This window comes from Capricornis sumatraensis, chromosome 7 (genome assembly GCF_032405125.1).
Source record: "Capricornis sumatraensis isolate serow.1 chromosome 7, serow.2, whole genome shotgun sequence".
NCBI lineage: Eukaryota > Metazoa > Chordata > Mammalia > Artiodactyla > Bovidae > Capricornis > Capricornis sumatraensis.
This window is the reverse complement of record NC_091075.1, coordinates 87,567,179-87,586,157: the sequence shown is the minus strand read 5'-3', so window position 1 is coordinate 87,586,157 and position 18,979 is coordinate 87,567,179. Positions and strand designations below refer to the sequence as shown.

The following is an 18,979-nucleotide window of genomic DNA, read 5'->3' as shown; positions in this document are numbered from 1 at the left end:
TAATGTAGGAGACCTGGGTTCAATCCTTGGGTTGGGAAGATCCCCTGGAGAAGGGAATGGAAACCCACTCCAGTTCTTGCCTGGAGAATTCCATGGACACAGGAGCTTGATGGGGCAATAGTCCAAGGGGTTGCAAAGAGTTGTACTGATTGACTGAATGACTGACACAGAGAAGGGGACTCTGGCAAAAACCAACCTAATCAGATGCATGCTTAATGCAGGCCAGGGTGGAAGATGGTAAGAATGAATCAACAGCGAAAAAGGTGATCAAACATCAAGGTTGGGGAAGTCTAGCTAAACTGACTCAGTAGGATGTTTGCTAAAATTGAGTAATGCAGGGATGAACAATCAAGCTTCCAAATCAGGACTTGGTTGAGAAGAGAGTTCAGAAGAGCCTGACTAAACTTTGGTCAAGGACAGAATCTTTATCAAGCTTTAACATAAATATGAAATTTATAATTTTCCCATTTATGATGCAAACTCTCCCACTTCAGCATCAGGGTAAAGGACAATATGTTTAAATCAGGTTCTCATTAACTTTTGTACAGAATACTGCAGCACTCTTTGACTGTCTGTATCCATTCTCTCCCACCTCTCTGCACTCTCCCCACAGTAAGTATCTGGAAAAAAAATGTGAAACACCATTTTGTTATCTATGATATTATAAATGCTTCCAGATTCCTATGGGCTTCCCTGGTGGCTCAGTTGGTAAAGGACCTACTTACAATGTGGGAGACTGGGTTCAGTCCCTGGGTGGGGAAGATTCCCTGAAGGAGGGCATGGCTACCCACTCCAGTATTCTGCCCTGGAGAATTCCATGCATTGTATAGTCCATGGGGTCACAGAGTTGGACATGACCTAGTGACCAGATTGCTATAAATTCAAATACAAAATCCTGTTTTCTTAAACATATATTTCATGAACTTTCACTAGTTGCTCTTTCTAGCCTGTGATGCCAACATTCTCTCATTGAAACCCTGCATATCTCACCTTCAATTTCCCATTCACACAAGCATTTGTTTACTTAAATTCCTCCATTCCTGTTTATTAAAGTATCCTCACCCCAACAACCTGTCCAGTGGCAAGTACTCTCCACATTTAACTCTTCACAAAACTTTCAGAGGTTAGTGGAATTACTTAAGTACTGGAATTACTAAATGATGCTTAGCCAATCAATTACTGCCTTCTTTGGAGCTTATAGGGATTTATATATTGCCTCATGGCACAGAGTTATATTAAAGATGTTACTTAATTGAATTAATGATTTATACGGGTGCCATGATTTTCTGTTTGTGGGGCTATTACCATTTAAACACTTGCATATATATATATATATATATATATATATATATTTTTAGGCCATTCCAAAACCAGAGCTTTTATCACTCACTGTGGAACCAATGGGATCTATGAAACTGTTTACCATAGGTCCCTATGGTGGGAATTCCCTTGTTGGGTGATCAGCTTGATAATGTTGCTTGAGTAAAAGCCAAAGGGACAACTGTTGAATTAGACTTGGGTAGAATGATGAGTTCTGATCTGCTTAATGCTTTGAATGAAGTTATTAACAACCTTATGTGAGTATAGGATGTATGCTTTTCTGAGAAGCATCAGTATTTTAAAAGGAGTAATTCATTTCATTCAATTAAATTTAGTACTTTTACATAATCTCCAGGACATAGCTAAAATCAAATGGAATTGTCTTGTATGTCTCAACTTCTATGAAAGCATTTAGATTCACTACTGTTACTGGATATTAGATTCCAACCTCAAAGAAATTTATTTAAAGAAACTAAGCTATTTTTAAAAAGACATTTTTTCATCATTAATATTTATTTTTTAAAAGATATTACCACTGTAAAGAATTTAGGTAATATGACAAAAATATAGAAAAATAAAAATGAAAAAAAGTTACTTAACTCACCTCATGTAGTTATAACCAATTACCAGTATAGAAATATTAATTTAGATATTTTTGTGCTAGTTTATAAATAGAAAAGAAAAAAGAAATAATTATAAAAATGGAACAATGCTACTTAATAATTATTTAAAATATTCTATATTGACATATTTAAATTAAAGGAAGAGAAAGTTCATGAAGTAAAATGGAGAGATACAAATGGAAACATAGAATAACCCAGCCTCACTACTCCCTAAGGTCAACAATTAGTCGCTATCCATGAACAAAAACATCTTTGAGAGATCTGAAGTCCACTTATGATATTTCAGCAACACTGTGGAACAAAAACAAACAAACAAACCTGAGAATAGTCACACAGTTTGGAATGAAGAAGACAGCTTGCTCCTGGCTGCATCATCATATTCTCAAGTCAGCATTGCTTAGCTCCAAGAGAGAACCTCACAGCTAGAAAGAGTTCCTCTAGGAACCTAGCTGGGAAGAGTGAGTTGAATGACCAGCTTTTAAAGCCTTCTGGGGCACAGAAATGGAAAAAAAAAAAAAAAAAAGTCCTAAATATTTATGAAGACACAAAGAACTGAAATAGCCACAGGAATCCTGAGAAATAAGAATGAAGCTGGAAGCATGCCACCTCTTATTTTAAACTCTATTACAAAACTATAGACATTTTAAAAATATGGTATTATCATAAAAAACACATAGATGAGTGAATAGGATTATAAACCTTCACCTATAAAATTGAATAATATTTGACAAAACCCCCAAAAACAATAGGAAAATGGTCATCTCTTCTATGAATAGTACTGAGGAAACTGGATAATCATATGGAGGAAAATGAAATTTGGACCCCTAGAGGTTAAAGCGTCTGCCTGCATTGCAGGAGACCTTGGTTCGATCCTTGGGTCGGGAAGATTCCCTGGAGAAGGAAATGGTGACCCACTCCAGTATTCTTGCCTGGTGGGCTACAGTCCATGGGGTCGCAAAGAGTCGGACACGACTGAGCGACTTCACTTTCACTTTCATTACATCACCAAGAGAACATTTCATGCAAAGATGGGCACAATAAAGGACAGAAATGGTATGGACCTAACAGAAGCAGAAGAGATTAAGAAGAGGTGGCAAGAATACATAGAAACAATACAAAAAAGATCTTCATGACCCAGATAACACAATGGTGTGATCACTCACCTAGAGATAGGCATTCTGGAATAAGAGGTCAAATGGGCCTCAGGAAACATTACTACGAACAGAATTAGTGGAGGTGAAAGAATTCCAGCTGAGCTATTTCAAATTCTAAAAGATGATGCTGTGAAAGTGTTGTACTCAATATGCCAGCACATTTGGAAAACTCATCAGTGGCCACAGGACTGGAAAAGGTCAGTTTTCATTCCAATCCCAAAGAAAGGCAATGCCAAAGAATGCTCAAACTACCACACAATTGCACTCAGCTCACACACTAGTAAAGTAGTGCTTAAAATTTTCAAAGCCCGATTTCAACAATATATGACCTGTGAACTTCCAGATGTTCAAGCTGGTTTTAGAAAGGCAGAGGAACCAGAGATCAAATTGCCAACATCTGCTGGATTATCAGAAAAGCAAGAAAGTTCCAGAAAAACATTTATTTCTGCTTTATTGACTATGCCAAAGCCTTTGACTGTGTGGATCACAATAAACTGTGGACAATTCTTCAAGAGATGGGAATACCAGACCACCTGACCTGCCTCTTGAGAAACCTGTATGCAGATCAGGAAGCAACAGTTAGAACTGGACATGGAATAACAGACTGGTTCCAAATAGAAAAGGAGTACATCAAGGCTGTATATTGTCAACCTGCTTATTTAACTTATATGCAGAGTACATCGTGAGAAACGCTGGGTTTTAAGAAGCTCAAGCTGGAATCAAAATTGCTGGAAGAAATATCAATAACCTCAGATATGCAGCAGAGAAGGCAATGGCAACCCACTCCAGTACTCTTGACTGGAAAATCCCATGGACGGAGGAGCCTGGTAGGCTGCAGTCCATGGGGTCGCAAAGAGTCGGACACGATTGAGAGACTTCACTTTCACTTTTCACTTTCATGCATTGGAGAAGGAAATGGCAACCCACTCCAGTGTTCTTGCCTGGAGAATCCCAGGGACAGGGGAGCCTGGTGGGTTGCTGTCTCTGGGGTTGCACAGAGTCCAACATGACTGAAGTGACTTAGCAGCAGCAGCAGCAGCAGCAGATATGCAGATGACACCATCCTTATGGCAGAAAGCAAAGAACTAAAGAGCCTCTTTCAGTCGTGTCCCACTCTTTGTGACCCCATGGACTGTAGCCCACCTGGCTCCTTCATCCACAGGATTCTCCAGGCAAGAATACTGGAGTGGGTTACCATTTCCTTCTTCAGGGGATCTTCCTGACCGAGGGATCAAACCCAGGCCTCCCGTATTGCAGGCAGAAGCTTTAACCTCTGAGTCACCAGGGAAGCAGACGATGAAAGTGATAGAGGAGAGTGAAAAAGTTGGTTTAAAACTCGGCATTCAGAAAACTACGATCATGACATCTGGTCCCATCACTTCATGGTAAATAGATGGGGAAGCAGTGGAAACAGTAGCAGGCTTTATTTTGGGGAGCTCCAAAATCACTGCAGATGGTGATTGCAGCTGTGAAATTAAAAGACACTTGCTCCCTGGAAGGAAAGTTATGACCAACCTAGACAGCGTATTAAAAAGCAGAGATATTACCTTGCCCACAAAGGTCCATATAGTCAAGGCTATAGTTTTTCCAGTAGTCATGTGTGGATGTCAGAGTTGGACTATAAAGAAAGATGAGCCCTGGAAGTGATGCTTTTGAACTGTGGTGTCATAGAAGACTCCTGAGAGTCCCTTGGACTGCAAGGAGATCCAACCAGTTCATCCAAAAGGCAATCAATTCTGTATGTTCATTGGATGGACTTATGTTGAAGCTGAGACTCCAATACTTTGGCCACCTGATGCGAAGAGCTGACTCATTTGAAAAGACCCTGATGCTGGGAAAGATTGAGGGCAACAGGAGAAGGGGATGACAGAGGATGAGATGGTTGGATGGGATCACCGAGTCTATGGACATGAGTTTGAGCAAGCTCTGGGAGATGGTGAAGGATGGTGAAGCTTGGTGTGCTGTAGTCCATGGGGTTGCAAAGAGTTGGACACAGCTGAGTGTCCAACAGTAGAGACTTGGCAGGCCAGGACAGAGTTGTTTGGTATATTCAAAGTTCTGAAAGACAAAATATGTGACCTAAAATATTTTATTAGACAGTGAATTCCTTCTTAAATGAGAAGACATAATTAGTTCCCAGACAATCAAAATATGAGTGGGTACAAAATTATAGACAAATATCAGTGGCTCAGTGGATAAAGAATCTGCCATCAGTAAAAGAAATATTAGAGAGACCATTCTGTTCAATGAACATTCAAATCAAATCAGAGGAAAAGATCCAAAAAATCTAGTCTTAATTGAATATTCATCAAATAATGAACTTTCTTAACATTATTTAGAAATTACTATGAATTGATGTCTAACTTCATGTCCCCTGTGTTTGATATCCATGAAAAGAAGTTTTGAAAATCTCATTCTGAAGTTTTTTGTTTGTTTTGTTTTTTTGTAGCTATTTCTTCCTGACCCTGGGATTGAATCCAGGTCTCCTGCATTGAACGCAGATTCTCTACCATATGAATCACCAGAGAAGCTCATAAAAGAAGTTTTGAAACTCATTCTGAGGTGTTTCTCTTTTTCCCTTAATTATTTTATTGACATTATAGACTGTTTCTTTTTTTTTTTTTCTTCCCATCAAGGAAGTTTCATTTGGCTTTAATCTTTAATACAAAGTACATAAATCAAAGTTCAGTCCTACCTAGTATAAATTGATTGGGAGAGTCAAGGAAAGATGTTTGGATTTTGAGTTTCATACACTTGGTTCAAGCCCAGATTTAGTTTCAGAGAGTTGATTATGAAGACTGTGAAAGGCTTCTATGTCCTTTTCATGCTGCATCTATGGTTCTTTGACTCTGGAAGGACCGGAAAGATACTTGTATGGCCCATGGATTTTAGTCACTGGATTAATTTAAAGGTTATTCTGGATGAACTCCACCGTGGTGGGCATGAGATAACTGTCCTCGTACCTTCAACAAGTTATCTGCTTGATCATACCCAGATTCCCTTTAACGTGGAGATTCTTCAAATTCCAATAAGTAAAGAAAGTTTCATGGAAGAATTCAATGCTAATCTCTACACACTTTCTTTTGAACTGCCGAAAGTTTCATGGTGGGAGAGGCAAGTACAACTGACAAAAATGTTAAAAATGTTTTTAGCAACAATCAGAAGCATTTGTGACAGTGTTGTCACAAACAAGGAGTTGCTCACCAGGCTTCAGGCAGCTAAGTTTGATATCTGTATTGCTGACCCTTTAAGCTTCTGTGGGGAATTAGTGGCTGAGCTTCTCAATATTCCATTTATATACTCCTTTCGGTTTTCCTACGGAAATGTCTTTGAGAGATTGTGCGCTGGGCTGCCTATGCCTTCTTCATATGTTCCTGGCACCATATCAGGACTGACAGACAGAATGACTTTTACACAGAGGCTGGAGAACTGGTTATCGTATACAGTGAATGAGCTGATGTATTCATATTTTGTATTTCCAGAATGGGATGAATATTACAGCAAGGTTTTAGGTAAGAGATATTTGCATGTAATAATATTCTTATTTCATATGGAAAATGTAAATGTTTATCTGACTGTATGAAAACTTAAAAAAGCTTTTCTTTGAGTGATACTCAAGCTCATGTTTCCTTAACTGTTTTGAATAACAACAATAATAATTCTTTATCTTTCTGTATTCTTTTCTTAAACTTTTCCTTTTTTGTTTTTAGATTATTGAGTACTAAAAATTTATCAGAGAACAAATATTCTCTATATTTATCCATAAATCCTATTCAATGCTGCTAAATTTTTTTTTTCCAGGATATGTACAAAACCCAAATCTGACAGTTCCATAACCTTTAAGTTCCATTACCTTGGGCTACTTCTTTCTTGTTTACTTCTCCTTGTATATGCTGGTTTCCTAGGTGGTGCTAGAAGTAAAGAACCTGTCTGCCAATGCAGGAAACATAAGAGACAGGGGTTTGATGATTCCTGGGTCAGGAAGATCCCCTAGAATAGGGCACTATACCTTCCGTTTTCTTTCTGATTAATCTGCTGTTTCTCAGGCCTTCTGTTTGCATCCTCTGAAGGCTTGGTTTGCTGATTCCCAGGCTTATAACGTGATGAGTAAGAAACTGGAAAATAAATAAACATACATGGGTTTCATCTGCTCTTTGCCTTCCAACAGAGAAAGAAACAAGAAATGTTTTTCTCTAACTAGACTTTTAAATGTATTTTATTGTTGCCTTATTGTTGCTGTTCCATTCATAATTGGATTAGAAGTGAGCTATTGAGCTTTGATCCTGAGCTCAAAGATTTTATCCGTTTCAGCAAGTCCTTTTATGCTTTCATTTTTCCTTTTGCATAACCGATATGCTTATTTTTTTAAAAAAAATAAAGTTTATGTAATTGTGTTAAGGAGGATTTTGCAGACGATCTTTTTAGAAAACCATTGATAGGGCCCACATGGGGTCTCATTGATAAGATGGCTCCTTATGTCAACCTCACAAACACAGAATAAAGCACAGTGATCTGTGAGATTGATCAAATTGCCCAAATGACATCTGGTTATCTCACTGGCACCTATCTTCTCTAAGCTGTGAGACCACCAGATTCCAGACCTCCAGCTATGTGACCATCCCTTCAGAGAAGTTTCCTTTGGTGGGGTATGAGGATTCCATCAGAAAGGGAGAATGTTGGTTCTCCTTAAGAGCCAGTCACCCTCTCTTTTCCCTCTAATAAATTTCCCTTTTCTTGTCTGACTGCCTGGCTCGCTCTCTTTTTCCCTGCACTTGCATTATATTTCGGTGCCGAAACTCAGGAGGGAAGATCCTGGGTGGGCTCCTCTCACAAGCCCACATCCGGTGGTCCCCTCCCTTGGACCATGCTGAGAAACTGAGATGAGCTCTGGGACGGGACTCTCCACTCGCCTTGCTGGACTGACATCCACACACCAGCCCACATTTCATCCATCGGTTACAAGGGTGAGTGAAATACCACCTTTTAGCCACTGCTCTACATGGCTCCAAGCCTCCATCAACCAACAAAGAAAGGAAGCCAACTGGTCCCTGCTTCAAATGTGGCAAAGAAGGCCACTGGGCCCACTCATGCCTAAAGCCAAGGCGCCCTCCAGGTCCATATCCCAGCTGTGGCATAAAGGGACATTGGAAGGTCGACTGCCCAAATCCGCCTTCAGGGATCCAGACATCCCCTCTTGGTCCAGAGCAGGAGTCCTCTGACCCAACTCTGCCTAGCCTCCTCAGACTTGCCTCAGACTTGCCACTGAAGTCTGAAGGTACCCAGGGCTCTAGGCCCCAACTCTCATCACCTCTATGGAGCCCAGGGTAACTCTTACAGTGGCAGGTAAGCTATCTCCTTTCTCATTAACACAGGGGCCACTTACTCTGCTATGCCTGCCTACTCTGGAAAAACCAAGGTCTCTCAGGTCTCTGTTATGCGGGTTGATGGTTTAATAGCTACACCACAAATAATGAGCCATCTTATCAATGAGACCTCATGTGGGCCCTATCAGCCATTTCTGCTTGCATTATTCAGTTAGATTTTTTAAGATATAATTGACATGTTACTTTGTATTAATTTTAGGTGTCAGCAAAATATTATCAATCTGTAGAAAAAATTGCAAATTGCAATCGAGCCAACTTTAAGATTATAACTTGCGAGACGGTTTTTTAGAAAGTTCTGAAAAAAGTCCTCACATTAGAAGTCAAAGCACAGTTATATGAGTTTTTGAGATAGAGGGTTATACATCAAAACTTTATGTATCAGAGTAATGCCGGCAACTTACATAGGCCAAAGCAAGTGGTGGGTCATTATGATACTTTATAGGATTAAGGAAGAAATGTTTTCTCCTAAAGAGTTACCTGCTAGCAAAAGGAAATTGTTTTGTCCATTTGTTTGTTTGATGAGTTGGTATTCCTGTGTCTTCTAAAGAGACCTAGTTAATGTGGAATATAGATATGCAATATATGCTAAAGAGGAAGGTAGTGAGTGACTCAAATGGCAGAGAAAAACTTTTTTTTTGCCCTGCTTCAAATTAATTTTTTTTTAATCACAGGCATACAATGTAATAATTTTGTATTTATACATATTGTGAAGTGATCACCACAAGATCTCTAGTTAATGGTCATCACCTCACATAGTTACAACTTTTTAATTTTGAGATGAGAACTTTTAAGATCTACTCCCTTAACTCATTTCATATATACAATACAGTATTGCTAAATATAGTCAACATGCTGTACATCATATCCCCAGGACTTACTTATCTTATAAGTGAAAGCTTATACCCTTTCACCACCTTCACCTACCTATTGTACCCACTTTCCAATCCTGGCATTTGACAACCAACAATCTGTTCTCGGCTTCTGTGAGTTCATTTTCCTTTTTTTTTGTGTGTGTGTGTGTTTTTAATATTCCACATTTAAGTGTCTTTACCTCTCTGACTTCTCTTACCATGATTTCCTCAAGTTCCATTCATATTGAGGCAAATGACAGGTTGTCTTTTTTTTTTCTCATGATTTAATACTATTTCATGGTATATATAATCATATTTTCTTTATCTATTCACCCATTGAAAAACATTCATAATTTTTCCATATTTTGGCTACTGTAAACAATGCTACAACACTGCAGTGAACATGGGAGGTGGTAGTAGTTTCATCATTTTATTTTTTGATGGACCTGCATACTGTTTTCCAGAGTTTTGCACCAGTTTTCATTCCTACCAACAATGCACCAGGGCTCCTTCTCTCCATATCCTCTCCAGCATTAGTTATCTCCTGTCTTTTCACGATAGCCATATTAACAGGCATGAGGTGATATCTCATTGTGGCTTTAATTTGCATTTCCCTGATAAACAATGGGGAGCACCCATTTATGTACTTGTTAGCCATTTGAATATCTTCTTTGGAAAAATGTCTATTCAGGTCCTTTGCTCATTTTTAGTAGAGAAAGGCATGACAACCCACTCCAGTATTCTTGCCTGGAGAATCCCATGGACAGAGAAACCTGGTGAGCTACACAGTCCATGAGATCACAAAGAGTTGGACACGACTGAAGTGATTTAGCATGCATGCACGCATGCCCATTTTTACATTAAATTATTTGTTTTTTATTTTTGTACTGAGTTGTATGAGTTCTTTAGACATTTTGAATGGCAATCTTGTATCAGATATATGGTTTGAAAATATTGTCCCTAGTTTTATAGGTTGCCTTTCCATTTTGTTGATCATTTATTTCACTGTTCATAGTCTTTGTAGTTTGAAGTAGTCCCATTTGCTTATTTTTAATTTTGTTGCTTATGCTTTTGGTATCATGTTTAAAAAATCACTGTCAAGACTCATATCAAGAAAGGTTTCTGCCATGTTTTCTTCTAGGAACTCTATGGTTTCAGATCTTACATTGAAATCTTTAATCCATTTCCAGTTAATTTTGTAGTGGAGTAAGATTGGAGTCTAGTTTCTTTTTTTTCATTTGAATATCCTTTTTCTTTTTTTTTGAATTATTTAAAAGATGATCTTTTCTCATTGAATATTTTTGGCTCCCTTGTGAAATATTAGTTGATCATATATGTATGGGCTTATTTTGTGGCTTTTGATTCTGTTCCACTGGTTCATGTGCCTGTTTTTATGCCTATACCATATGGCTGTGATCACTATAGCTTACAATATTGCCTGAAATCAGAAATGTTATGCCTGCAGGTTGCTTTGGCTTTTAGGAGTCAGTTTTAGTTTTATATACATTTTAAAGTTGCTTTTTTTTTTTTTTTTACTATTTTGGACAGAAATATCTCTAATAATATGTCATTACTAAATGATTAGTTTATTACTAAATTTAAAATTTTTCCTTTATATTGTAATCTTTTGTTTTATATAGATCTTTTCATTTTCCTTATTTTCAGCACATTTAAATTTCTATGAGAAATCATTTATTCAACAATTCAGACACAATGTGAGTGTTTCTAATGAAGTATTCTGCTCAGGAATAAGTTGTGTTCAACAAGGCATACGATCTAATCCAGGTAGACATGTAACACTGAGACAGTTTCTAGGCATTTTGTGACAGAAACAGGTGTTTATTTCTCTAGACTTGACCCTAAAAATAGGCAGAAACTGTTGCACCCATCACTTGTCCAAAGTACGAGGTACAAAAGGCAAAACTGAGAAAAGGTCATTGATATCTCATCCTGGTGACATTTTCTGAACCGTGGATCAAGAAGTGACTGACCTACAGCTGGATCTAAGATTCTTGTGTACTCCTAGTTCCAGCAGTTTGATACTCAGCTTAGGAACATATTTTAGTGTGAAGTTAGTGATAGGACATAACTCTTGTCTCTGATTCTTTCCTAGCTTTTGGTACCTGAAATATTCTTTGGGGAATATATCAATAATCTGAAAAAAAAGAAAAAAGTCATAAAAGGAAAACATTTATTTTACTTATAATTTAAAAATACTATTAGATATAGCCTGCCATTCAGGATCAATTTATAATCTTCATTATATAATGAATTCTAAGCATATTTTTTCAAATTTAAAATATAATTTATGTAATTATTAACTTTATTATGTATGAATATGTTCTAATAGTTGATGAGGAAACAAGTAAAATGACATCTGCTTCAAAATATTTTGAGGAACTATTTATAAACAGTTTTGGAGGAAAAAGAATGTTAGGATAATACTATTAGGTTAGATACAAAAATAGTCAATGTCTAATAAGGCAATAAAATCATAATTTAGGAGATGATTTTTTCTCCTAAATAGAAATATGCAGGTTAACATTTAACTTCACAGTATCTAAAAACAAAAATCTGCAGTAAATCACTAACAAATAGCAATATAGAATGTGGATACATTTTTCTAAAGATATAAATTACCTTTGAATTGTCCAGTACCCAACAAATGCAACATCATAATACAAAAAGTGGCATTGCTTTGGAACTTTGGGAAATGGCTTTCCAAATTTGAGATATTGGCTCACAATCTTTATTCAGATCAATTATAGTTTTTGTACAATATTGTCTTCCTTTCAATAAGATGCTTGAAGCACATTAGATTAATAACAAAAGAGTGCAGATTTTAACTAAAAAAGATGCTATTTGGATAACAAAAGAAGGCGAATCAATGATATGACCTCATAATTCTACTCAGGCTTATAACAAAGAAAAATGAATGCATTTATCCACACAAACTACATATCTTAATGTTCATAACCACATTTTCATAGAGCCAAATATGAAAACAACACAAATATTCAACAATTACTGAATGGATTAAAAAATGAAGTATATCTGTATAAAAGTATTATTCAGAAATAAAAATTCTTGAAGTACTGATACATATGACCTTAGGAATTAATCTTGAAAACTTGCTAAATAAAAGAAGGTAGCATAAAAGACCACATAGTGTATTTAAAAGGAAGAATTGTATGGGGTAAATTGTATGTCAATAAAATCGCCATTAAAAGAGCAGAGGAGCAAAGCATTTCAGAAAGAAAACAAAATTATACCCATAGCTGACACTTAAGGCTCAAATATGAGGTCTATATGAGATCTGAAACTGGAATTTGAATACCTTGGACATTACCAGAATCAGACCCCTAACTTACTGAGATTTGCTTGTGATCTCTTAAGCAGATAGGTTTCCCTGACAATTCAAAAATCCCTCATATTTTCTAATCAAAACTTCAGCACTCTTAGAATATCAAGGAAAATATTTTTTAAAAAAATCATGTGGTGAGAATCCAGATAGCTATAGTTTCTTTTTATTGGTGATGTGGAATACATATTGGAGAAGGCAATGGTGACCCACTCCCCTCTTGCTTGGAAAATCCCATGGACGGAGGAGCCTGGTGGGCTGCAGTCCATGGGGTGGCTAAGAGTCAGACACGACTGAGCAACTTCACTTTCACTTTTCATTTTCACGCATTGGAGAAGGAAATGGCAACCCACTTCAGTGTTCTTGCCTGGAGAATCCCAGGGATGGGGGAGCCTGGTGGGCTGCCGTCTATGGGGTCGCACAGAGTCGGACACGACTGAAGCGACTTAGCAACAGCAGCAGCAGGAGTACATATTTCAAAAGAACACTGACACTCTGAATAAGGTTCTTTATACCACAGTAATTATATAAATTCAGAAATGAAACTTTTGCTCCAAACTAAAAAACGTGATTTAATTCAGAGTCACTAATTTGAGCTGCTATTATGTTAATATTCGCATGCTTTCCATTTCTTTTGAAAGGGGATGCTTTTGTCAGGTAGTAGGTCAAAATGGCAAATATTTTGCCACCAGATTATGATGTAGTGCTCTATCCTCACCAAAGAGGACAAAGTTTTGTGAAACTAATTTTGTAAAGGAGATAATCACTTTTAAGATTTTTATTATAAGATTTCCATTCTGGATAGGATATACTTAGTAGTAACAGGAGATTTCCAATACCAGAAAAGAAAACAGTGGTTCAATTTAAAAAGCTGCTTATTTTTAAAGCTATCAGAACCTTTTGGAGCAATGAAGTGAATTCGCTCAATCATGTCTGAGTCTTTGCGACCCCATGGACTGTAGCCCACCAGGCTCTTCCCTCCATGGGATTCTCCATGCAAGAGTACTGGAGTGGGTTGCCATTTCCTTCTCCAGGGGATCTTCCTGACGCAGTGATCAAACCTGGGTCTCCTGCATTCCCAGCAGATGCTTTAACCTATGAGCCACTAGGGAAGCACTGGAATTCCAGAAGAGGAGGAGACTGTACCACAGTAGGCTGAGGATCACTGGCTGTTTCTTGTTCATTGCTAAGAGCACCTGCTGATTCTGAGCATGGAGTAGGGCTCAGGTGTAGCTCAAGCTGAAAGATTTTGTTGGTAGAGACAAAGCAGAAGATCTTTGGTTATTCCATACTTAATTCTGTGTTTGGTTCTTCCTAGTCTCAGTATTTTGTACTCTTGGAGGGGGAAAAGCCTATTGATTTCTCTTGGTTTGCATAGAACTAATATTGGTTCTTTAAAGATTTTGCATAGGAAATGTGATGGTAAAACATGTCCCACCTAGCATATCAAATAATTTTCCCTCTATCATCTTTCACTTTTGTTCAGGAAAATCTACCAAATTATGTGAGATTATGGGAAAAGCTGAAATGTGGTTGATTCGAACTAGCTGGGATTTTGAATTTCCTCACCCTTACTTACCTAACTTTGAATTTGTTGGAGGACTGCACTGCAAGCCTGCAAAACCCTTGCCTAAGGTAATTAAATGTGTTTCTTTTTGCCTTTCTCAGTATTTACCTCCTGGAATGATCTGTAGTTTATTTTTTCTAGTATTTGATATTCAAACTGAAAGCCTAGACACAAGAATTAATGGGACTTATCCACATTAGACTTTTATGCTACCAAATTTTCTACATCATTGTGGTAATCATTACTGATGCTAACCAAATATGCCAGATGTTTAGCTAAAACAAAATTCCCAGCCCCTGAGTTTAGTGAAATTGTCCAATATTCTCAGGGCAATGAGTATTAGCTGAAGAGGCATGTAGAACTTCTATATCCAACTCTTAATTGTCAGATGCACTTACTCCAGAGTTCTCTTTCCCTTTGTGATGTGAACGGCGTGTGTCAATCTGAATCCTGATTAAAAATACATGGAGTAATAGATATATGGTAAAAGAAAGAAGCTGTTGCTTTAAGACACTAAGATTCTTGAGCCTTTGATTTACTTATTTTTGGCCATGCTCCTGCAGCATATGGGATCTTTGTTCCCTGACCAAGATTACACAGGCATCCCCTGCCTTGGAAAGCAGAGTCTTCATCACTGGAACATCAGGAAAACCTCAAGACACTGAGATTTTTGTTGCAAGTTATTCAGCATAACCTAGTCTAAGAAATGGACATAGTAGAGAAATTACGATACTTTGAGAAAACATCAAATAAAGGTGTGATGGCTCACCCAAAATCCTGGCAGAACTTACAGTAATTATTTGTTCGGTTTAAATAGAGGAAAGAAATTAGCCTGGAAAGATGATCATAGGATAAATTATGAAAAAAGCAAATGAGCAATACTAAATAGTCTTTGAGCTTCACTGGTGGCTCAAAAAGTAAAGAATCCACCTGGAGTGGAGGAGACCTGCGTTCGATCCCAGGGTAGGGAAGATCCCCTTGAGGAGGGCATGGCAACCCATCCCAGTATTCTTGTCTGGAAAATCCCCATGGATTAGAGGAGCCTGGTGGGCTACAGTTCATGAGGTCGCAAAGAATCAGACACGACTGAGCAGCTAAGCACAGCATAGTACAAGTACTCTTCACCTCAAATTTAATATCAATGACAGATCAATGTATACGTTTTAAGCAATAATGTGATACAGCTTACCACTTCTTATATTTTGGTTATTGAATTATTTGGAATGGAGTACAATTTAAATAGGCTGAGATGGAATGGGCTGAGAAATAGGTGCAATAGTTTCAGAAAGACTTTATAGAAATTCAAACTGAAATATGATAATAATTTTGAGCATAAATGGAAAGATTTGGTGAATATTTACAAAGAAAGTCAGATTTTCAGATAGCCTGGAGGTGGCAGTTAAGAGTGACAGTTTCAGAATTAATCCTTAGCTTTTTATTTCTTGTATATGTCATACCTTTGTATTTACTATATTGTATGGGAATTTAGTATAGAATATTGTCATTTACTAGGTGAAGAAGGAGAAAGGAGCAATTTTGAGGGAAAATGGTCAATTCATGTTTGTGTATGCTGAATGAGGTACAATGCAGTATCTAGCAAGCAGCTATTAAATGCACTGTTTTAATCACAGGAGACAGGTCAATTAAGTATTTATGAAGTTTTTTAAATTAATAAACTATTTTTAGAGACATTTACATTCACAGCAAAATCTTAAAGCACAATGTTCAATATTTTGAAAAGATAGATGATGTTGGATATCCATTCTACATTGTCATAAGCCATTTTTTCAGCTCAGAAAGTAATCCTTTAAGTACTCTGAGTTTTTTTTCTTCATTATTTTTAAAAAAAGATCTATGCCTTGTAAACATTCAGTTCTAAAATCCTAGAAATAAAATGTTGGAATAGTGTGAGGCTTGCTTATAAACATATTAGATATATTTAACAGCTCAAAAATATGAAGAATTCTTCTATTGTCTTAGTATTGACCAATAACACATATATATGTGTAATGTTTAATGTGTATGTATATGTATGTGTAATGTTTAATGTGTATGTATATGTATATGTAATGTGTGTATTTAAGTATTTATTTATCAATAATGTGGCATCAAGGATCAATCTGTTATTTTTTGCAGGGGGTCCAGAAAGCGTAAGAGCTTTGTAGATTTTCCAGTGCATCTATCTCCCCATCTCCACCCACCAGAGAACACTAGGGCCCTGGGGACACTACAAAAGCACAATCACATCTTGGCAGTCACATAATGACATGCTTTCACACATATGAAAAAAAACAAAGATTCTTAAATCTATGATATCAGTAGGATTCTTCAATGTAGCAAGCATTTTCATGACATTGAATTTTTTGAATAATTTGTATTGCTAAGACTTTGATGCTGGGAAGAATTGGGGGCAGGAGGAGAAGGGGACGACAGAGGATGAGATGGCTGGATGGCATCACTAACTCGATGAACATGAATCTGAGTGAACTCCGGGAGTTGATGATGGACAGGGAGGCCTGGTGTACTGCGATTCATGGGGTCGCAAAGAGTCGGACACGACTGAGCGAATGAACTGAACTGAACTGAATTGAGTGTTGGTCCAGTAATATCCCTAATTAAAAAAAAATTAGACAACAAAGGACGCTAAATCAACATGTTATATACAGCTACAAGAGTCAATGCAAATGTGCAAAGTAAGGCATAAACAGGGTGAAGAGTAAAGCAGTCACGAGGTTTGAGGCTCTAATAGAAAGGAATATGATGGAGAACCTGGTGAAACTTGAACCTTTTCATGAACAATAACACCTTTTGCGGGCTGTTTCAGAGTTAGTGCATGTACAATGGTAAGTGATGAGTAAGCCAATGGCTATATTCAGTTCTCTTTATTACCTTTTAGCACCCTCTCCACAATGGTCCAAATGAATAACATTTGATTCTTAAGTAGTTCTGGTGCTTCACCCCATTATTTAGCCATGGATGCTACTAAGATTTATCTTTCATTTTCTATTGAAGCACAGTCAATATAATGACATAGTTTTGGTACAGTTACTTTGTTCTGTTTTCTAAATTTCAGTTTTGTTTTATATTGCCAATTTTTTCTCTTGGTAGAAGGTTCCACAGCACATTTAGAAATGAGATGGCTATATAACTTCCTGACTGGACAAGTAATGCAGAAGTACTTGAGAATGACAGTAATATAATAGACACATATAGCATCACATTCAAAGTAAAATGGCATATTTAATCGTGCTGAAGTAACTTAGAAATTTGGCTAACCCCTACAGCTGTGTGAAAGTGAAAGTCACTCAGTTGTGTCCAATTCTTTGGGACCCCATGGACTGTAGCCTGTCAGGCTCCTCTGTCCAAGGAATTCTCTAGGCCAGAATACTGGAATGAGTAACTGTTACCTTCTCCAGAGGATCTTACCAACCCAGGCACCCAACCCAGCCTTCCCGCATTGCAGGCAGATTCTTTACAGTCTGAGCCACCAGAGAAGCTCAAGAATACAGGAGTGGGTAGCCTATCCCTTCTCCAGCATATCTTCCCACCCAGGAGTGGAACTGGGGTCTCCTGCAATGGAGGTGGATTCTTTACCAACTGAGCTACCAGGGAAGCTCTATAGCCTTGGACAAATTACTTAACCTTTCTGAGATAGGATTCTCATCTGCAAATGTATACATATTACTTTAGTCACCATGTATCAGAGTCAAATGATACAAGTAAAGAGCTTAGCAATGGCAAAAGAAACATATAGTCAATAATTTGTAAAGACATACACACACACATCTCTAATGTGCTAAAAGGGAACCTCCAATTTAAATCATTTTTAATTTGCCTATTAACCAATGATTTCAGGTCATATTCTGTACTCTGAAATGGTTAACATGAAAAAAATAGAATCATTCTTAGTTCAGGCACATTGAGAAAAGTGTGTGACTCATAACTCTAAACTCTCACATAACAAAGACTGTTTTCTTTACAGGAGTTCGAAGAGTTTGTTCAAAGTTCTGGAAAAAATGGAGTCGTGGTGTTTACTCTGGGATCAATGGTCAAAAACCTCACAGAAGAAAAGTCTAAAATGATTGCATCAGCCCTTGCCCAGCTTCCACAAAAGGTCAGATATTTATATTTTTTGAAGGAGGGGCAGCTATTTTAGAATCTAGGAAAAACTCTTTAATTAAAAAGTGTGCTTTAAAATGTAGTAGTTATTGGTACTGTTATTGTCAATTTAACTGAGATATTAAAAAAGTATTAGCTGTGAAAGTGACATATGTAATTGCTGTCCTGGCATTGCTAGCAGGAAAACATATTGCAGAATTTTCCTTAAACAATGAGCTAATACTGAATCATTCACTACTGTTAATCAGTAAGCTTTGTGCTTAGATTTTAAACCTTCCATGTAATCTAACATTGTTTTGTTGTTTGTATTGTTTTATTTTAATATGAGGCATATATACAAGTTACAACTGCCATGATTGAGGATAAAATAATATTTATTTTAAATATTCTGAATATTTATATTTAATATTTTAAAATATTTATATTTAATATTTTAAAATGTTTATTTAAATATTTTAAAATATTTATTCAAATATTTTAAAGACTATAATATTTTAAATTGTAGTCTTGATTCACAGGATGCCTTGAACTATATTTTCTTATAATTAATGGATTTGGGTCAATCAAGACCTGGTTGAACCTTGAAGTAACAACATAGAT

The 18,979-nt window shown here is 37.0% G+C and overlaps 1 protein-coding gene and 1 pseudogene across 1 annotated transcript in view; both read left to right on the top strand.

Moving 5' to 3' along the window:
- Positions 1–1,581, top strand: part of LOC138081845 (UDP-glucuronosyltransferase 2A1-like) — a 58,727-nt pseudogene extending 57,146 nt beyond the window's left edge.
- A 4,307-nt stretch (positions 1,582–5,888) lies between these two features.
- LOC138081780 (UDP-glucuronosyltransferase 2C1-like) overlaps positions 5,889–18,979 on the top strand; it is a 31,443-nt gene continuing 18,352 nt past the window's right edge. Inside the window, exons 1-3 of the mRNA XM_068974929.1 lie at positions 5,889–6,609; positions 14,180–14,328; positions 18,243–18,374. Coding sequence (XP_068831030.1) covers positions 5,889–6,609; positions 14,180–14,328; positions 18,243–18,374 — 1,002 coding nt within the window. The remainder of the gene's footprint in view (positions 6,610–14,179; positions 14,329–18,242; positions 18,375–18,979) is intronic.